This window comes from Zeugodacus cucurbitae, chromosome 3 (genome assembly GCF_028554725.1).
Source record: "Zeugodacus cucurbitae isolate PBARC_wt_2022May chromosome 3, idZeuCucr1.2, whole genome shotgun sequence".
Classification (NCBI taxonomy): Eukaryota; Metazoa; Arthropoda; class Insecta; order Diptera; family Tephritidae; genus Zeugodacus; species Zeugodacus cucurbitae.
The window spans coordinates 41,823,651-41,845,416 of NC_071668.1; the positions used below are offsets into that span (position 1 = coordinate 41,823,651).

Here is a 21,766-nt window from a genome sequence, read left to right on the forward strand (position 1 = left end):
CTTTCTCGCGTCGCTATTCACTAACTGTACGAAAGAGTAACGTCTAGACCTGAACAGATCTGTCGATGGCATCAAAATTCCCACTAATAAATAAGCCAAAATTTTGGTTGTTACACTGAATAGCCTGTACACTTGCACTCCCCATACGAACCCGATTGTTACCAAGGTACAGATCCGCAACAAAATCCTCAAGTCTGGGTCTCCCGTTTGATGACTTTGATGACATTTAATTTCAGACACGTTTTAATAACATTTTAATTGTAAAATGTTCATGGCGACACTCGAGACGAGGAAATTTCGCTGTCGCTACCTTGTGAAGTGCAACCGGCAAAACATCCTCCGTCTTTGTCCCGTCCATCGCACATCTTGGATCGCGGTGATGTCAACTTTAACCCGTGTGAGGACATGAATCAGAGACACCTTCCAAATTCAGGGTCGGGACATTCTTTAAACTTAAAGAAATTTAGCCAGTCGTCTCTCCGAGAGGTATCTTAAGTCCACTTTTGCATATTTATACATGAGACTTACCGTTAGCACCAAACAGTATGACTGCCATGTTTGCTGAAGACACCGCAATACTATGCGTCAAAAAAATATCAGAAGAACTGCGCCAAACCCTCGACATTCAGTCAACTCTATAGTAAATTGGACTAAGAAATTAGAATAAAACTAAACGGTGACAAGTGGGTTCATGTTAATTTTACAAACAAAAGAATCTCACTCATCAACCTATAATATACATATATACTGTTTTTTTTTTCAAAACCACAAACTACACTAAAGAAACTGGATCTGACAATTTTCTTATCGGGTATTTCTTTTATCTCTGCTGAAAGCTGAGTTTCTTAAAGATTTAATTAACACAATAATTTATTAAAATAACATACTTATTGTTTATTACAATAATTATAGATTATTACTTTTGGTTTTACATAACAAGTTTGGATTTCGCCGATTGTCCATTTAAAGAATTTACACACGCAAATTCATTTATATGCACCTCAGGTACCGTGCTCTTATTTTCCGAAATAAACCACTGTTTTTTATTGAATAAGAATAATAGCATCAATAATGGCAAATGGATAAGTGAAAAGCGAAATAACGTCCGTGAAGTGTTACTATCCGATTTTTTATAAAATTTGTAAGCTGAAAGTTGAAATGTAATTATAAAAAAAAAACAAAAATATATTGTAAAAATTTAAAATAAGGGTAATAATTATTTTAATATTTTTTATGATTACGATACACATTTTTACTGAAAAATAGTTGCCAGTGTAAATGCCCCCACAACTGAAACAAGATTTCGTGTTACGATAGGTTATTTAGATCAGTATTCTAAGTTTATATTTTTAGGAAGCACTGTTTGAAGTATTTGGCCGCCTTGCTCAAATTTCTGAACGTGTTCGAGAAATGAAAAATAATGACATGAACAACTATGTTCAATGAAATTTAATCGATGCTTGGTAAATTTTATTTGTACGTTTATCGTGAAATTACTAGTTTTTATGCATTAATGTATCTTTTGCTCAGGTTGTTGTTATTGGTAATTTTAAAGAACCTGGAAAAATATTTACTATCAACTTATAAGAAAGCACCGGATATATGAACTATAAATATGTTTAAGTTTAATAAAATTTAGACATAAAAAACATTGTAATTTATAAAAAAAAAAGTATTGCGCGCCTGAAACAACAAAACGTAGTAAAAAGCTCTTGAAAATTCTGCTGGTAACTTGTCTTGTTCATTTCTATATACTACAAAGTGCGACTGAGTAGCCTGTAATATTATATATTCGAAGAAAGCCTCTCGTAATGTACTTTTTGATCTACTGTCGGCGACTTTACTATTATTGAGTACGATACAATTAATATCAATTTAGGCTGGGATTTAGGATAGCATCCCACGATTTCGGGGGGAGCTTATTATTTGTCAGCATGCAACCCTTTTGTTATTGTTACTACGTTTATGATTCATTTCTACTCGGTTATATTCTACATGGGTAAAGCCTATAAGCATAAACGACAAATACTCTACTCGAGGTAAATTCTGAATTGAATTAAATTGAGGGCTGCCACGTATTATAAATTTTGATAGAATTTTTGGTAAATAATTAAATTTTTAGTGAAAAATTGGCAATACGGGAACCCTGTATATGCAATTTGTCAAAACAATATACACCGGCACAAAAATCAGCTGATTTGACGTTCAACTTAAGGGGTTATATACAGTTAGAATTTTCAAAAAATCGATTTTTTTATTTCATTTTCTTAATGTACATATATTTAAGAATACACACAGAAAATTTCATATCGTTCCGGTGAATATTTTCAAAGTTACAAGCAAATTTGAAAAGGCGTTTCAGTTGCTTGGAAGTACAAGGTCCAAACTTTAAACGCGTTTTTCTCAAAATGGTGTTTTCAAAGTCGGTGACCAACATTACTCGAAAACGGCTAGACCGATTAGTCTCAAATTTTAACACGACCTTCTTAAATAGATAGATAGTAGATTTTTTCTCTCCGATAAATATTTTTTTTATAAACAATTTAAGGCCGAAATTTCGGTGAAGAATCGATTTTTTTGTTTTGAGATACCGCCATTTTGTCAAAAAATTGTATTTTTCTTATTCCTTCGATTAATTACTAGATTTAACATTATTTTAACGAAATCTGTTTGGTTTTTTAATTTCGGATGATCCAGTTCCGAGATATAGTGGTCACCGCAAAACGTCTTTTTTGAGAGGAGCTCATGGAGATCAGCTGTAGCTCTTTTTCAAATAAATATTTTAACTAGTACTAAGCCTTAAAATACAGTTAAAAGATACCATAATATGTGTATAAATTTTTGGATCAATAAATTAAAAAGTTTTCTCAGAAAAAATTCTGGAAAATTCACTTTTTTTCGGCCGTCTAGCTGTATATAACCCCTTAACTCTAAATCCGTTTATGCATCCGAGTTAACTCGTCTACATACGTAAAGAAAATGTGTATATTCTATCCGAGTAGATCATTTAACTCGTGGTGAAAAAGTGTTTATGCATGTGGGTTGAACTTACCCTTGCATAATATAACCGAGTAGAAATGAAGCATAAGCGTAGTATGTGTGAATTGATAGAATTGAATAAAAATTAATATTCTTATTTAAAGCAAATTTTTAAATTATTAATATAAAATAAATACGTAGAAAAAAAATTGTGTGATAAATTAAAAATTCCCTATATTCACTATCTCCTGCGTCTATAATTATATATATTCTTAATCTGGAGGATCTCCTCTATCCAACCATAATCGTGGGATGCTATACTAATGTTTTCCCTAAATTTAAATTGTTTAAGGTGTTAAATTCCAAATTAGTAGACTATTAATATATTTATTTTTTTATATTTTCATTAACTGATAAGTGTAATATTTGTTTAATTTTCCTTAAATTCATTTTAATTATATTTACTAAAATTTTGTTAATCATGTATCATTTGTTTATTAACTTACCCAAATAGCAAAAGTATGCGTTCAACGGAAATGATTCCAAAGCAAACCAAGTTGAGGTTAGATTTAAAACAGGAGCAGATGCAGATAATAATGTAATTACTGCAGTATACTTTAAAGCCGTTTTTCGACATAGCTCAGGATTCGTCACCGACATCATTCGATATCCAGCGCGTGAATAATCAGGTCGTAAATTCCACGATAATGCATTAAAGTGAGGAAATTGCCATGCAAAGAGAACTCCTGCTAGTACAAATGCCGATACATCCAGGTTCCCAGTACAACCAGCCCATCCCATAAGCGGAGGAATGGCACCCACAAGCGATCCAATCCATGTATTTAAAATACTTATTCTTTTTAAAGGTGTATACACAGACGTGTACAAAAACAGATTTGTAGCACCTAAAGCGGCAGTTAGCCCATTCGCTCCAAAATATAACAAACTCAGCCCTGCCGTAGCTGATAAAATCGCAAATTCAATTGAATGGAGCGGTGTTAATTGCCCCGTGACTAAAACCCGATTTTTAGTTCTAGACATTTGTGAGTCAAATGGTACTTCATGATATTGGTTTATGGCATTAGCAGCAGCAGAAACTAAACCCGTACCCAAAGCACATGAGAGAAATGTGTACAACTCAAAAGGTGCCGGCGCCATTGCAAATCCACTCATTGTTGTTATTACCACAAGAGCTAAATTTTATTTCACATGTTTATTATTGCGATTATTCTAAACTTTACATATACTTACATGTCAAACGGAATTTCGATAACTTCTTCATGTAGCTCGTCATATGTTTCAACTCGGTATTGGGACTAGGGCACCACACATTTCCTTTCATGTCCTTTCCAACTACATGTTGGGGGAGATCTTTAAGTAAATTATCGTTACAATTCTGGTTGAGGGATGGTGCCGTTGTAACAGGCACTAGTATCACATCTGTACATTTTCTTTCAGCATTACTACAATGTGATACATGACACATCGAAATAAATCTATTGAACTTTATTATTGGTTATTTTAATTTTTATTTTAATAATACATTACATACTTTTTGAGTTTTTATATAACCCCTCTGAAAGGTTCTCCAAAGAAGTATCATATTTTCTTTGATAATTTACGTATCTTCACAATATCATTTTGAAACTTTTGACAAATTTTGATGTAATAAATAAAGGTTTTACGGTACATCTCCACTGGCAACCGATGTTGTCTCTTATTTCGCAATATTCCTAACGTGCCTCCAGTATGGCAAAAGATAAATAAAAAGTTTTATTGCTGTCAATATTGCCCCTGTAGACTTTTTATACTCTCGCAACAAAGTTGCCAAAAGAGTATAATAGTTTTGTTCACCTAAAGGTTGGTTAAATACACCAAAGTGATCAGGGTGGCGACTAGAATTGAAATCCGGATGTCTCTCTGTCCGTCCGTCCGTGCAAGCTGTAACTTGAGTAGACATTGAGATATCTGGATGAAACTTGGTACACGTATTTCTTTTCACCATAATAAGGTTAAATTTGTAGATTCGGTTCATAGCATATTTCTAGCTTCCCAATGATATGTTATGAAAATAGGCCAAATCATTTCACAACCACTCCTACTTCCCATGTATATATGTATATTTGTATGTAAAGTATGCATCAAACAGAAAACATAGGTAAGGCTCTCAGATATGAAATGAAATGCAGGGGCAATATTTTTCTTCTAATAAAATGTCTCCCTGCCAAAAATGAGTGAAATCTGGTCATGTGTGTGTCTGTGTCTGTTTAGTTTGGTAATAATAAATTGTTTGTCATTTTCTTCCCCTAGCTCCCACATTTCAAATATTAGTGTTTTCAAACTTTTAATGGACTCTATACCATATATATGCTGAATATGTGAGTCAAATTGTATGTTACATTAATAAAATTAAATAAATAACTTGCAAGAGTATAAAATGTTCGGTTATATCCGAATTTAGCCCTTCCTTACTTGGTTAAATTATGGTTGACACTATTTTACAACAGTAATTAGTTACCTTCAAAGGATTGGTGATGAACCAATCGAACAAATTATTCAGATTTTCGAACAAACAGGCAATCTTGGGGTACAAGAGTGTGGAGAAATTCTAAAACCTGCGAAAAAAAATGTTTATCCTTAGTTTCTAGCTGCGTCCATGCCTTACAAATAAATTGTGTTGGTAATGGAGGAGCGAATACTTAACTGAAATTTATTAAAAAAAAACGGTAGAATTTTGAATTAAATTTTACATATAATTTTTCCACTTTTCTATAAAATGTTGACATTTCAAGAACTCTACAATCTTTTTAAGTTCTGGAAAGTCAAAATAAATACATATAATGTTTTTATTTGCCATTTTGCATGTATACCAGAATTTATAATTTTGGTTTGTTTAATAGAAAAATTGTGAATGAAACAGGTAAGGAAATGCTTACTTCGGGTGAAACCGAACATTTTGTATTCTCGCAATTTATTTATGTTATTTTATTTTGACAAAACGTAATTGGGCAGATATATTAAATATTATTATATGAGGGGTGCTATAAATATTTCTGGCCTAAGCAACACTAAGTGTTACCAGGTGCAATCTGACATTTCCATTTTAAAGTTTGACATTTTTTAATAACATAACATAACATCACTCAGAACGTTTTGTTATTTAATCGTGAATTGTTTTATTTACAGGGAATTAAAAAATTCATCTCGGCCAAAAAATGGAATTAACTCGTGATCATTTTCGTGCGATCATTTTTCACAACTTTGACTATGAAGCACCATCCTATAGCACTGTGAAAAACTGGCACAACGAATTCAATCGTGGCCGACGCTCGCTCAAAGATGAATTTCGTGAAGTTCGTGCAAAAACAGCCGTTGTGCCAGAAAACATCGATGCCGTACGTGAACTGATAATGCAAGACCGTCATGTAACATACCTTCAGATAGAGGCATGCCTATGCATTTCTCCCACCAGCATACATTCGATATTGCATGAACACCTGGCCGTAAAAAAGGTTTGTTCTCGTTGGATCCCGCACAATTTGAAAATCGCTCAACAAAAGGCTCAAAAAAAGTTATCGAAAATTGATTTGAGCGCATGCAAAAGTGTATAAATCTTGATGGAGAATATTTTGAAAAACAATAAAACCATTTTCGTTGATAAATATTCCTATTTTCATTATTAAGCCAGCAGCCCTCGTATTATATTTTATTATTATATTATATTATAATCAGGCATGTTCTGGAAATCGCGCAATTTAATTCGGATCTGAAATTACAATTCGTACGATTTTGTTTTAGGTGTTCTGCAATACGTACAATTTCATTTGATTTATAATTTCAATTCGAAACAGCTGATTTATTTGTGACAGCTTGACAAAACAAATAAAAGTGAATTTTTTGGTTCGAATTTTTAAATAATTTGAAATTAAACAGTTTATATTAAAGAAGCAATGTGTTTTATGGCCATTTATTTGTTGTGAACGATATTATCAAGGTAGAATTGAAAGGCGGCATTTGAGAGACCATTCTAATCCCCAGTATGCATCGGATTCCACGTGAGTTTTGCTAAAACGGTTCTACTTGTCGACTTGAGATGATTTCTTTTTGTTCCAGGTTTGTTTCCAGGAGGCTTACTCTGTATTGCGATGCGAATGAAATATTGTTCACATTCGCAAGAAAGGTTCTATGTAATGCAATTTACGCATAGAGATTTTGTTTTCGCATTTGTACTACTCTGTAATTCGAATTAAGCTGTCAGACGAATTGGAAATAGCATTTTTATTGTTCGAGGCAATCGCAGTATATACAAAATGTAAATATGAATACTTTATATAGATAAGAAGTTGTATTAAAGGGCTAATTTTGGATGCAACCGAACATATTATACTCTTGCAGATTTTTTATTAAATTTTATTAAGTTAGCATTCAATTGGCCAATATATTCATATAGTAGAGTATATGGGGACGTAATTTCTGGACCGAATTTACTCATTCTGGCCACTAAGCTTCTTTATATCCAAGATTATACGGTCACTTAATTTTGCTAAGATCTCTCACACATTAGCATTATCTGTGGTTGCAAGGAGATGCTACCTTATGGTGCCAAGAAACACGTGTATCAAGTTTCATTAAGATATCTCAATTATTACTCAAGTTATCGTTTGTACGGACATACGGACGGACAGAACTGAATTCTACTTGTTACTCGGTACGTCATCCTGATCACTTTGGTATATAATACTCTATATTCATACCAATTAGTTTTAGGTGTTACAATCAACTGCATTTATAAAAAGGGTGGTTGGATACAGCGGACGCTAAAAAGGCTTCGTCAAACTTATAGAAATGGCTAATTTACCAGTTAAATGCAGCTGACCCACCTATGCGGGACATTATCGGATGAAAAAGTATTATTATTGTAACGGATTTCCAAAACCTGTCGTTAACGCTGAAACTCTACCCTGAGTTCGATCACTGCATCACACTGGATTGTCAAATAAAAGTCACACTTTAATGGCTATACTTCTTCTTCTTCTTAACTGGCGTAGAAACCGCTTACGCGGTTATAGCCGAGTCCACAACAGTGCGCCACGCATCTCTCCTTTTGGCGGTTTGGCGCCAATTGGTAATACCAAGTGAAGACAGGTCCTTCTCCACCTGGTCCTTCCACCGGAGTGGAGGTCTCCCTCTTCCTCGGCTTCCACCAGCGGGTACTGCATCGAAAACTTTCAGAGCTGGGGCACTTTCATCCATTCGAACAACATGACCCAGCCAGCGTAGCCGCTGTCTTTTTATTCGCTGGACTATGTCTATGTCGTCGAACAACACATACAGCTCATCATTCCATCTTCTGCGGTATTCGCCGTTGCCAATGTTTAAGGGACCGTAAATCTTCCGCAAAACCTTTCTCTCGAAAACTCCTAGTGCCGTCTCATCGGATGTTGACACCGTCCACGCTTCTGCACCATAAAGTAGGACGGGAATGATGAGGGACTTGTAGAGTTTAGTTTTTGTTCGTCGAGAGAGGACTTTACTTTTCAATTGCCTACTCAGTCCATAGTAGCACCTGTTGGCAAGAGTGATTCTGCGTTGGATTTCAAGGCTGACATTATTATCGGTGTTAATGTTGGTTCCTAGGTATACGAAATTATCTACAACTTCAAAGTTATGACTGTCAACAGTGACGTGGGAGCCAAGACGCGAATGCGCTGACTGTTTGTTTGATGACAGGAGATATTTCGTCTTGTCCTCGTTCACCACCAGACCCATTCGCTTCGCTTCCTTATCCAGGCGGGAAAAAGCAGAACTAACGGCGCGGGTGTTGTTTCCGATGATATCAATATCATCGGCGTACGCCAGGAGCTGTACACTCTTATAGAAGATTGTACCTTCTCTATTTAGCTCTGCAGCTCTTATAATTTTCTCCAGCATCAAGTTAAAGAAGTCGCACGATAGCGAGTCACCTTGTCTGAAACCTCGTTTGGTATCGAACGGCTCGGAGAGGTCCTTCCCGATCCTGACGGAGCTTTTGGTGTTGCTCAACGTCAACTTACACAGCCGTATTAGTTTTGCGGGGATACCAAATTCAGACATCGCGGCATAAAGGCAGCTCCTTTTCGTGCTGTCGAAAGCAGCTTTAAAGTCGACAAATAGATGGTGTGTGTCGATCCTTTTTTCACGGGTCTTCTCCAAGATTTGGCGCATGGTGAATATCTGGTCAGTTGTTGATTTTCCAGGTCTAAAGCCACACTGATAAGGTCCAATCAGTTTGTTGACGGTGGGCTTTAGTCTTTCACACAGTACGCTCGATAGAACCTTATAAGCGATGTTAAGGAGGCTTATCCCACGATAGTTGGCGCAGATTGTGGGGTCTCCCTTTTTGTGGATTGGGCAGAGTACACTGAGATTCCAATCGTCGGGCATGCTTTCTTCCGACCATATTTCGCAAAGAAGCTGATGCATGCACCTTATCAGCTCTTCGCCGCCGTATTTGAATAGCTCGGCCGGCAATCCATCGGCCCCCGCCGCCTTGTTGTTCTTCAAGCGGGTAATTGCTATTCTAATTTCTTCACGGTCGGGCAATGGAACATCTGTTCCATCGTCGTCGATTGGGGAATCGGGTTCGCCATCTCCTGGTGTTGTACTTTCACTGCCATTCAGCAGGCTGGAGAAGTGTTCCCTCCACAAACACAGTATACTCTGGTCATCAACCACTAGATCACCGCTGGGGGTCCTACAGGAGTGTGCTCCGGTCTTGAAACCTTCAGTTAGTCGCCGGATCTTTTCGTAAAATTTTCGAGCATTACCCCTGTCGGCCAGCTTGTCAAGCTCTTCATACTCACGCATTTCTGCCTCTTTCTTTCTTTTTCTGCAAATGCGTCTCGCTTCCCTCTTCAGCTCTCGCTATACACTAAACTTTATTTCTAATTCCTTATAACTTAACACTTTAGTACTCAATACTCTACTTTAAAGCTCTATCTTATAACTTGTTTAAACTTTGCTTGACAACTCTCTCCTTAGAATTGTCCTCACTCGACAACTCTCTTATCAGAACTGTGTCTTGCTGCCAGTCCGGCAGCCCTTGTATAGTCGATTGTAAGCGATACTTCGGCACTCGTACATTCTGGAAACTGCGAATAGCGATGTCTAGATACATCTGGCATGTTATCGATTTCGATTGTCAATTCTAGTTTGTTCTGGTGCCATTTCCGTTACACTGCCCTCCACTTAAGTCTGATCGTCCCGATTAGACATATTTACTTCCAGAACCAAACGCTTAGCATTTCTTCCTTTAATTTCGTCTTCTTCGACACTGATGTCCTCCTTAGCATTGCTTTCTCCATTGGCATTAATCCTAAACTTTAAATCAATCAGTAACCAAAAATTATACTCGCAGTAGTCTACGCCGTTGTTTCCTGGACAGCAGACTGATAAGCCAGGAACATAGATATATGGATATCCTCTGTACCGGTGGTGGTACCTATCCACCAATTTTCTAAAATGCTCTTCCAAATTTCGGATGAATCTTTCCATCATGATATCGGATCGTGGATGTGATGCAGCTTCAAATATTTTCGGCACACATAGCTTCTGGCACATCTCCCAACTTTTGATGTCCACGTTCACCATCTCGTCAATCTCTTTACCATGAATTGGGTATTCCTCCATCCTGACTACCAAAACACTCCTGTTTTCTGATTTACTGGTAGGTAATGACCAGCTACAACCATGGCGAATCGTTCAAATGTCGCTCCTAAACTGTACTGCTTCATCTGACCATGACTCTTGGAACTCGACACTTTAGATGCAATGCACTCCTTCATTGATTGACGACAACCAACCCAATAAAATTGATTCTTCTATTTCTCCAAGGCTTTCGTGATTCTCAAGTATCCTTGATTTGGACCCTTGTGCATCTCGTTGCAACCTTTAGGTAATCTTTCGTTTCGAGCAACCGTGAGAGATCGGGAGCAGTAACTTTCTTTGCCTTTCCACACTCGATATAAGCAACCAGCCACCAACTTAAAGCTGTTCCACTGTGCCTTTACGACTAGAGGTTCTGCAGACATTTCATCTTTCTTTGGACGTTTCACTTCAATTGTGTAGACACCGTGCTGAAACCTGCGAAGGTATACACTCTCCATGCAGTTCCAACTGTGTTAACACAAGAGAGCAGCTTCGGGTATGTTCGAGTGTGTTCAATCACACTAGCTTAAATTCGATACGAGTGTGTGGTAACACTCTTCAAACACGTGTTCGATCTAGTTTGGAACCCGAAGCGAAAATAACGCAAAAGAACAATCACGACGCTCCTATCTTCGAGTTCAAGCAGCAAACTCGGATTTTATGTGTATTATATTTTCGGGTGTGTCGTGCATGTGTTGATTGTGGTCAACACACTCGAGTGGCACTCGAAGACCAAAAAATAATAGATAAACGTACGCACACACATATGTACATATGTATGAATGGTGGCGTCGGGATGTCGCGTTCTATCTTAGCTTTTTTGGATGAATAATTTGAATACGTACATAGTACATATTAAAAAAGAATAATTGAATTAAGAATAGAATTCAATCAAAACTTATTTTATTTATTAATCAATCATAAATATAAACCAAACATTTCATTGCACTTAAATATTTTGATTTTTTTTTAAATATAAATTTCAAGGTGTTTGTGCCATTGGAAATATTCTCACAACCCGAATTTTCTATCGTTGTCATTATGAATTATAAAAAGTTAACAAAACAAACAAAACCACTAATCGTTGACAATCATTACGCAATAATAGCATGACTGTCAATTACATACATACATATTGTCAAATTTTGGGCACACTCGTGTGTAACTCGATCACATTCTATACGATCGGGTTAGAGTTCCAGCTCGTTTACAAACGAGTGTCAACTCGGTACTCTGTTAAAACAAGCATATATGCTTGTGGTTCGAGTGCCGCGAAAGGCTCGTTCGTTTTGAACATGTCTCCTAGCGATCAATACATGTATTCATACTGAAAAGTTTGATCAAACAAAATCAGAGTGGACATTCGAGTGTGCACGAAAATGATATACCCGTTGCAGCTCTCTGGTTAACACCTCTGCTCTATTTAAGGTCACCTCCATCGACTACGATTTTCAACTACGAATATCGATGTCTAGATACATCTGGCATCTTATCGATTTCGATTGTCAATTCTAGTTTGTTCTGGTGCCATTTTCGTTACATTATTTTAATGCAATTTCAATTTCTATTTTAAGAGTGGCAAGATTAAGATTTAAGAGTGTATTGGAATAAGAAACAAGAGTTTGGTGCAACGCCGACTTTGAGAATCCATCCATAACATCACAGAGTCCGTTTTCCAAAAACAATAATTCGAATTCACAACAATGTTTACAAATATCCGAATTGTATGAATTTTTGTGTTTGTTTTGTTTTGATTTTTCAAATTTTGATCGGTATTGCCTAATTATTCAACATGAGTCATGCGAAAGCAATTCAGAGTTTAAATGATTATCGCATCGCATTTCAGTTTTGAATCGCATTGCTTTGCATATCGTAATACAGAGTAGACACCGAGATGTCGGTTAAATAAGCATGTATTTTCAGAAATACTTAACGAAATTATACCTTTAGGAAGAGAAACGTCCATACCTAATTTAATAAAAATTGGGCGCAAGTTTTAGGGTTTTCGATGAAGTTCAACGTTGGAAAGGATACCGATATTGCTATGGGCAGAAACACAATATCCAAAATTTTATCCGAAGTGATTAATGTTGTAGAAAATATTTTGTATCCGAAGTGGATTAATCTTCAAATATATGAAGTGCAAAACTTCACTTTGAGCAAAAATTTGGAATAAAATGTATTTTCAGAAATACTTAACGAAATTATACCTTTAGGGAGAGAAACTTCCATACCTAATTTAATAAAAATGGATGCAAGTTTTAGGTTTTTCGCTGAAGGTTCATATCAACGTTCAACGTTCGAAAGGATACCGATATTGCTGTGGGCAGAAACACAATATCCAAAATTTTATCCGAAGTGATTAATGTGGATTCCAGAAAAGCAAAACTTCATTTTGTGCAAAAATTTGGAATACCAGGAGTGATAGGATGCATTGATGGCACTCACGCAGCTACGATATAACGATTTTTAAACGAACATCTTTTTTTAACGGAAAAGGTTTTTTCAGTATAAACGCGAGGATTCTATGAGTGAATTCTTCTTTTACTTCTTAGCACATTCTTGAGTTTCGAAAACATGTAGATATTATTTCACGATACACTACACAAAATCTTCGAGAAACTTAAATGCCCTCAACGGCCGCGAAAATTCTACTACAGGGTGGCTACCGCATTTTTTGCTTTCTTTCTATTTTTATACTATCAAACTGAACATATTATTTAAGAGCCAATCAGCTGTTTTCTAGTTTATTAACTTGCTGCCGTCTGACACATACAAATTTCGATCTAATTAAGTGCGCAGTTAATCGGGATTAACAATACTGTCTTCAAGGCTATAAGACCACCTCAAGCGAATAGCTAAATCATGGACAAATAAAACGCATTTAGCTTATTTTATTTTTAGTAACTAGATATTTACAGAAACTAATCATATTTTTTCTTAAATCCCGTTACATACCGTTACCGCTGCAGACCATTGTGGTCTTCAGTATACCGGCCATGCGTCAGCGAATAATACATATGTGCAAGTTTAGAGTAAAGTCAAACTGCTGACCGTCCTCGGTTATTTTGTAGCTATCGTTGGCCCTTTGTCGCTCTTCGACGTTTATCTTCTCTTCAAAATTTGCCAGATTATGATAAAGCCACTGCAAGTTATACTGAGAGCAAAAGCGACTGCAAACCGAACTTTATGCGATCGGGTGGACTTCAATTTGTTTTTGAATGACGTGAAGGTGATCCAGCTATACCTCGCGTTCTATCCACTATTCTCTCTGGTCCACATATTTTGTGCCGTTGATGATTGCAGAGGAACGGAATGTGTTAAACAGGACATATACTGTTTAAAATAACATTTGGACCTTCCAACTTTTAATGTTTTTGACTTGGAATAATGCTGGAAACTAGCGGGTAAAAATAACAAAGCACAACATTATTGCGCATGCGTAATCGGAAATTTTAGCGCATGGTTGCTCCTCAAGGGCAGCTTAGTACATCAGGATATATTGCTCGATTGGATTATCTTAAACGCTTTGCCAATCGAAGGCTACTATTATATTCCAATTGAAATGGGTTACTGCATATTTTTAAATCTCGCGATATGTTCGTATTGTTTTTTTTTTTTGTACAATAGTATTGTTTTTAGCCGTTTATGTGTTGGGATGAGACACTTAGTTCATCATAGAAGAGGCGATGATTAGCACGTCGAAAATAGGTCGGTTTTAAAATCGTGAGTTCAAGAATGATAGAAGACAAGATTACGACATAGTGACGCGCTCACGACCCCCGAATGGGCATATGCAACAGAAGAATTGTCAAATGGAAAACGGAAATATGAACCAAATTGAATAATGTGCAGATAAAATATCACAATGAACGTGATTCTTAAAATCGTCATCTTTAAAATGATACAATGTAATAATGCATATTTAAAATTAAAATTATATGTTTTGTTACAAAAAGGGGGCGGGCAACAGTGCTGCTAAGAGGAGTAATCTCAAAATCAATAATTAGACAGTATTCAGTTTTTACTCAGAACCTTACTGTTACTAATTGGCTTTTATAGAGATGTTTTGAAACATATGTACATATGTTATTCAAGTTACACCATCGTTGGTTGAAACTTATAGGTAGGCGCTCAAATATTTTAAGTTTCACCACTAAAAAGAAGTTACAACCATATAAACATACAGGTGGAGAAACGTATTAAAACGTATTAAAACGGGGTTTCTATTGCAGCATCTGAATTTTAACTTTAAAACACCGAAAGTTCTTCCTATTATAAGCCTTGCTTATTACCCAAAAGCCATGTGTTTTAGATTATTTTATATTGGGTCTAATCATTGAATCCGCAGCGAATTCAATTTCGATACGATAAAGATTTTCGAACAAAATCCGCATCAAAGCGAGGTTTTTCAACATATCGCTGATTTGCGCCCACGCCCTAACGGAAGAGAAAGACGATGTGACCAAAGATGCTTTCTATGAGCGTCTAGAACGCACCTATGAGCGCTGCCCCCGCCACGATGTCAAAATCGTTCTTGGCGATTCTCTTGGGGTTTTTGTGAGAAAGGTTTTGCGCAAGATTTATGGTCATCTAAACATTGGCAACGGTGAATACCGCAGACGATGGAACGATGAGCTGTATGTGTTATTCGACAACATAGACATAGTTCAGCGAATAAAAAGACAGCGGCTACGCTGGCTAGGTCATGTTGTACGAATGGATGAGAACACTCCAGCTCTGAAAGTTTTCGATGCAGTATCCGCTGGAGGAAGCCGCGAAAGAGGACGACCTCCACTCCGGTGGAATGACCAAGTACAAAGTGACCTGGCCTCACTTGGTGTTTCCAGTTGGCGCCAAAAAGCAAAACTGAGGAACGAGTGGCGCGCTCTGATGGATTCGGCTATAATCGCTTGAAGCGGTTTCTACGCCAAATATATATATATATATATATATAGTGTAGTACGATAATACATGTATAAAGTAAATATAATACTAATAAATATGTAATATAATTAATGATTTTGTTATTAAATTCTCATCGGGTTTTGGTAGAACTAACCGAAAATAGCGGGTATAATTTCAGGGCTTTTGTGGGTCTCCGTACTGAAAGTGTACGTAGAGTTTTCGTTCGCAGTTTTGGCTCTTTCATCCGTGATTATACCAAGAATAGTGCTTAAAGTGCACTTGTAGTTTTGGTTCGCTGTTTTGGGTCTTTCATCCGTGATTGTACCAAGATCATTCCCCGAATTGTGCAAGTGGTATATATAATGTGCTAAATGATGAATGTAATGCGCAAGAAAGGGATGAACGTTCACACATACACAAGAGTTTCGGGTACTTTTATCAATTCGCCCTTAAGAATCGCATAGAAACTTTCATAGAAAGTGCTAGTACGCTCCCTGGCTTTTCACCGAAGAATTCGCCGGTACCTGTCTCTAAGGGCGGTCTTTGTTCGCAGAGTTGCATTTCATTTTCAAGTCGATTAAAATTCATGGTAAATGGATCTTAATCAGGGTGATCCCTCGTAAGGACATGCTATGTTAAAAAGGAGTAATAAATACATAGGCCTCGGAGCATTGCTCGCAAAGGATCGATCTAAGATTAATCTTTGGATCATGTTACTAAATAAGTGATATTGTTGGCTTTCATATTGTGCCTTTGAAAAAAGGCAATATAGATGAACGAAAATACAGACATACAGTGAGAAAAGATTTATGGAAGTTGTAAAATTTTTGTCAAATAAATATTATTCTTATTAGCTGAAGAGCTCGAAGTGTCTAATTGTTGTCATAAAAGTTACAGAGTCTTACGTTGTCTCCAGCGAAGTCAAAGAAGCTCTGAAAGAATGCGGTGTTGGCATTAAAAATCTTATAAATATCTTCAATAGAAATAAAGTACCGCAGCCAATGTATAAAATTGAATTATTACCGAATTCTAATCAATTTAAAAAACAAAACGCATCCCATATATATTTTAAAATATTTGCTTAATCCCAGAGAAACCGTTAAAGAACCACATAAAAGAAATGGTCCAGTACAATGTACCAACCGCCAAGAATATGGGCATACAAAATTATTATGCACCCTACGCAGTGTTTGTGTGGTATGTGGTGATTTACATCCCACTTCCAAATGCACTCTTAAGAAAGACGAGTTAAATGAAATATAAAGCAATTGTGGAATTATACTGCCAACTATAGAGGTTGTCCGGTATATCTATTTTAATTTTTATTATTATAATATCCTTGAAAAATCGGGGTTGTGACTTTAATATAACAGCTATATACTGTTCAAAAACTATAAGCATTTGGTCTCAGAAAAATCACCAATAGACCTTGTAAATGCAAAAAGGCGTGATAGAGGAGAACGGCAGATAAATCGCTCCCTTCTTCACAGCTTCATTTAAATTCTGCTGTACGTAAATTAAAAACAGGCTTAACCGCGAGGAAGATTGCAACACTGAAATTTATATAAAGAATCTGTGTCCCAATTGAAACAAGACATCATCTTAAAAAGTCGTTTGAAAATGCTACATAATATTGCTACAACAGCGCTCTTTTTTCTCTTAAACGCCATTCTCAGTTTTGGATATTATCCAATTTCATGGATCACCATGCTAGATAAACCTGGGAAAGACTTGACACAGCCGTCTTCATACATACCAATCAGTCTTCTATCCTGTCTTTCCAAAATATTTGAAAAATCGTTTTAATTGATCAATTGACCGACCTTTAAATTACTAATTAGATCGATTTACCATACAAAATAAAAATCTAATTTTTCTACATTAATTTTTGAACACAAATCGGGCTGAAAATAAAATGCAACTCTGCGGGTTGTAGTCTACGCTGTAAATTTATTGATAAAATAGTAATCAGCTGTTAATTTTAATCGTTACAAAAATGAAATATGGAAGAAACAAGTGAAAAAATGAAGATGATATAAATAGTAAGTAAATAAACAAACATATAATGCAAAATGTTTATTAAATAATTTGATGTTCAATTTTTCTTTATTTAGCACCAAAAATAAGAAGAAGGGGCTCTCTTGGGCTGAGGACGGAGAAGTGGCCATCCTGGATTTGTGGGTAGAGCGAGTTTCAGATATCCGCGGCGCACGAAAAAATGGGCACATCTATGCGGAAATGGTAAAAGATGAAAATAATGTTAATATCAAATAAATATTTGTTTTTTTTTAAAGAAAGGAGAAAACGGCAATGTGACCGTCTGGTGGGTCGCCATCAACATGGCCGTTTTTCGGAAGAGTGCACCAGATAATTGGTGGCTTTATAGTAAATACATATGTATGTTTAACCAACTGACGTTCGAAAGTATCGACGGCACGTATTATGTTTATATATAAATGAGATAATTGAACTTTTTAATAACAAATTTAGTTTTTTATATGGGTGATTCTACGATAAGAGGTAACTTGCGCGGCAATCAGCTTAAAGTATTGTTTTTGTTCTTTATGTTGCCATATTTTTAAAGAAATCACATCATATTCTTCTTCTTCTTGACCAGCGCCGTAGACAGCGCTTACGCGGTTATAGCCGAGTCCAAAACAGCGCGCCACGTATCCCTCCTTCTGGCAGTTTGGCGCCAATTGGTTATACCAAGCGAAGCCAGGTCCCTCTCCACTTGGTCCTTCCATCGGAGTGGTGGTTTCCCTCTTCCTCGGCTTCCAGCAGCGGGTACTTTCGGAGCTGGAGCACTTTCATTCATTCGAACAACATGACCTAGCCAACGTAGGCGCTGTCTTTTTATTCGCTGGACTATGTCTATGTCTCCGAATAACACATACAGCTCATCATTCCATCTTCTGCGGTATTCGCCGTTGCCAATGTTTAAGGGACCATAAATCTTCCGCAAAAACTTTCTCTCGAAAACTCCTAGTCCTGTCTCATCGGATGTTGACATCGTCCACGCTTCTGGACCGTAAAGTAGGACGGGAATGATGAGAGACTTGTAGAGTTTGATTTTTGTTCGTCGAGAGAGGACTTTACTTTCAATTGCCTACTCAGTCGATAGTAGCACCTGTTGGCAAGAGTGATTCTGCGTTTGATTTCCAGGCTGACATTGTTATTGCTGTTAATGCTGGTTCCCAGGTAGACGAAATTATCTACAACTTCAAAGTTATGACTGTCAAAAGTGACGTGGGAGCCAAGACGCGAATGCGCTGACTGTTTGTTTGACGACGGGAGATATTTCGTCTTGTCCTCGTTCACTTATCCAGTCTGGAAAAAGCAGAACTAACGGCGCGGGTGTTGTTTCCAATGATATTGATATCATCGGCGTACGCCAGTAGCTGTACACTCTTATAGAAGATTGTACCTTCTTTATTTGGCTCTGCAGCTCGTATTATGTTCTCCAGCATCAGGTTAAAGAAGTCGCACGATAGTGAGTCACCTTGTCTGAAACCTCGTCTGGTATCGAACGGCTCGGAGAAGTCCTTCCCGATCCTGACGGAACTTTTGGTGTTGCTCAACGTGTGTGTCGATCCTGTATTCACGGGTCTTCTCCAAAATTTAGCGCATGGTGAATATCTGATCTGTTCTTGATTTTCCAGGTCTAAAGCCACACTGATAAGGTCTAATCAGTTTGTTGACGGTGGGCTTTAGCCTTTCACACAATACGCTCGACAGAACCTTATACGCGATGTTGAGTAGGCTTATCCCACGGTAATTGGCGCAGATTGTGGGATCTCCCTTTTTATTGATTGGGCAGAGCACACTGAGATTCCAATCGTCAGGCATGCTTTCTTCCGACCATATTCTGCAAAGAAGCTGATGCAAGCACCTTATCAGCCTTCGCCGCCGTAATCGGCCTGTAATCCATCGGCCCCCACCGCATTATTGTTCTTCAAGCGGGTAGTTGCTATTCGAATTTCTTCACGGTCGGGCAATGGAACATCTGCTCCATCGTCGTCGATTGGGGAATCGGGTTCGCCATCTCCTGGCGTTGTACTTTCACTGCCATTCAGCAGGCTGGAGAAGTGGTCCCTCCACAAACTCAGTATACTCTGGTCATCAATAACCAGATCACCTCTTTGGGTCCTTGGGTTGGAAACCTTCAGTTAGTCGCCGGATCTTTTCGTAAAATTTTCGAGCATTACTCGGTATCTTTCCCATCCCGCTCGTGTTGCGGTCGATCGCAACATTGCGAGGTTTCTCTCCACTGCGAGACGACAATCTTCATCATACCAGCTATTTTTTTTGACTTTTCCAAAAGCCAATGGTTTCGGTTGCAGCTGTACGTAAGGAGTGTGATATGCCATCCCACAGTTCCCTTATTCCGAAATGCTGATGAGTGCTCTCAGAGAGCAGGAGTGCAAGTCGAGTAGAAAATCGTTCGGTTGTCGGTTGTGATTGCAGCTTCTCGATGTCGAACCTTCTTTGTGTTTGTTGACGTGAGCGCTTTTCTACCCAGAGGCGGGTGCGTATCTTAGCTGCTACCAGATAATGGTCCGAGTCTTTATTTGGTCCTCGGAGCGTACGCACGTCTAAAACACAGGAGACATGTCTTCCGTCTATCACAACGTGATCGATTTGATTCCGCGTGTTTCGATCAGGAGACAGCCAAGTAGCTTGATGGATTATCTTAATCTAGTACTACAGACGACCATATTTCGGGCCCCGGCGATGTCGATCAGCCACAGACCGTTCGGTGATGTTTCGTCATGGAGGCTGACACCTTCTTTACCTTCCTTTCGTCCTTCTCTTCCTCGCTTTGATGCGGATTGTGGATAGACGTTCATCCACCGGAGTGAATGCCAGGACTCGACGACGGAGTCTCTCTCCCACCACGAATCCCACACCGAATTTTGGCTCCTTCATATGGCCGCTGTAGTACATGTCACAAGGACCCACCTTCTTTCGTCCTTGTCCCGTCCATCGCATTTCATAGATTGCGGTGATGTCGGCCTTTACTCTTACGAGGACATCAACCAGCTGGGCAGAGGCACCTTCCTAATTAAGGGTCCGGACATTCCAGGTGCATGCCCTTAATTCGTAGTCCTTTAAACGTTTGCAGTGATCGTCATCAAAATTGGGGTCTCTCATCCGAGGCTGTTCGCTGTTGTCGTTCCTGGCCACTCCCAAGTGAATGACAGTCAGAAACTTTTCTCACTTACCTGAACTTCTACATATGACTCCATCCTCCCTCTACCACATCATATTAATGTAGTGTATTAAATAACATTACAACTTACTGCATAATTAACGCAATTTTTTCTGAAATTCCTTAGAAAGTCTAAAGAAGTCTCTCCCCTGGCTTGTCCCATTGCTACTTTTTATTTAACTTTCGGACAATACATATATTTTTTGTATGAGATGCTAAACCCAAACTAAGTTCAATCCGACGTAAAATAATTGAAATTAAGTATTGTTAAATAAAAAAAAAAAACAAAATTATTTTGTTTATTTCATATAATTTTTTAAATTAACTTTTGTACCGATTTTTTATGTATCTACTCTGCTAAATTTTGTTTCGTTTGTACGACATAAATTCAAAGGTTGCATTGAAAAAAGAGCTCATGGGTCCATTTCAGCCTGAAGTTAACAATACTAATCGCAAAATTCGTTTGAGCGCTGTAGTTTTTTAGTTATTGCGGCGGTGTACTGGATTCGAAAACTAATTTTGTCTCTCCCCTGGCAATTCATATAACGTATACTATTAATTTAATTTATTTACCTTTATTGTCCTAAATTACTAGTACTGTGATAATTAAAGTGAAATAAATAATTAACCCAAAAAATATTTCAGTCAATTAAAACAATTAAATTTTTAATGAAAACGTCTCTTCCCTGCCGTATTTCCCCTGGCAAAATAACTGCCGGGTGCTACTTTGGACTGAGTGGATATTTTAATGTCCTCTCTCGATGAACCAAAACCAAACTCCACAAGTCGCTTATCATTCCCGTTCTGATTTATGGTGCAGAAGCGTAGACGATGTCAACATCCGATTAGACGGCACTAGGATTTTTCGAGAAAAAGGTTTTGTGGAAGATTTATGGTCATTTGAACTTTGGCAAACGTGAATACCGCAGATGATGGAACGATGAGCTATATGACGACACTGACATAGTTCAGCGAATAAAA

At 37.5% G+C, this 21,766-nt stretch overlaps 2 protein-coding genes across 8 annotated transcripts in view; both read right to left on the reverse strand.

The window, feature by feature from the left end:
- The window catches only part of LOC105219934 (lysosomal thioesterase PPT2 homolog), a 45,990-nt gene extending 42,366 nt beyond the window's left edge, over positions 1-3,624 (reverse strand). For all 5 annotated transcript variants that reach the window (XR_008470460.1, XM_054227623.1, XM_054227621.1 and 2 more), the window contains exon 1: positions 3,486-3,624. The gene's annotated coding sequence lies outside the window, so the exon portion shown is untranslated. The remainder of the gene's footprint in view (positions 1-3,485) is intronic.
- Cox10_0 (protoheme IX farnesyltransferase, mitochondrial) lies at positions 870-4,692 on the reverse strand. 3 transcript variants are annotated; one of them, XM_011196287.3, is made up of 4 exons: positions 4,532-4,692; positions 4,231-4,483; positions 3,486-4,172; positions 870-1,146 (listed from the first exon to the last, which is right to left on the reverse strand). In XM_011196287.3, the coding sequence occupies exons 1-4, from the start codon at positions 4,580-4,582 to the stop codon at positions 929-931; spliced, it is 1,209 nt and encodes a 402-aa protein (XP_011194589.2). In that variant the 5' UTR covers positions 4,583-4,692; the 3' UTR covers positions 870-928. The 3 variants fall into 3 exon arrangements, with proteins under 3 accessions (XP_011194589.2, XP_054083593.1, XP_054083594.1); XM_054227618.1 differs by having other exon boundaries at positions 4,231-4,475; positions 4,532-4,685; XM_054227619.1 differs by having other exon boundaries at positions 4,231-4,442; positions 4,532-4,676.
- Positions 4,693-21,766: the final 17,074 nt, after the last annotated feature.

Bases quoted from the DNA above. Each gene is read 5' to 3' on its own strand.
- Cox10_0 (XM_011196287.3), bottom strand. From the start codon at position 4,582: ATGATACTTCTTTGGAGAACCTTTCAGAGGGGTTATATAAAAACTCAA. The intron at 4,484-4,531 runs GTATGTAATGTA...CCAATAATAAAG, and splicing joins GTTATATAAAAACTCAAAAA to TTCAATAGATTTATTTCGAT. The intron at 4,173-4,230 runs GTAAGTATATGT...AATAAAATTTAG, and splicing joins ATCGAAATTCCGTTTGACAT to CTCTTGTGGTAATAACAACA.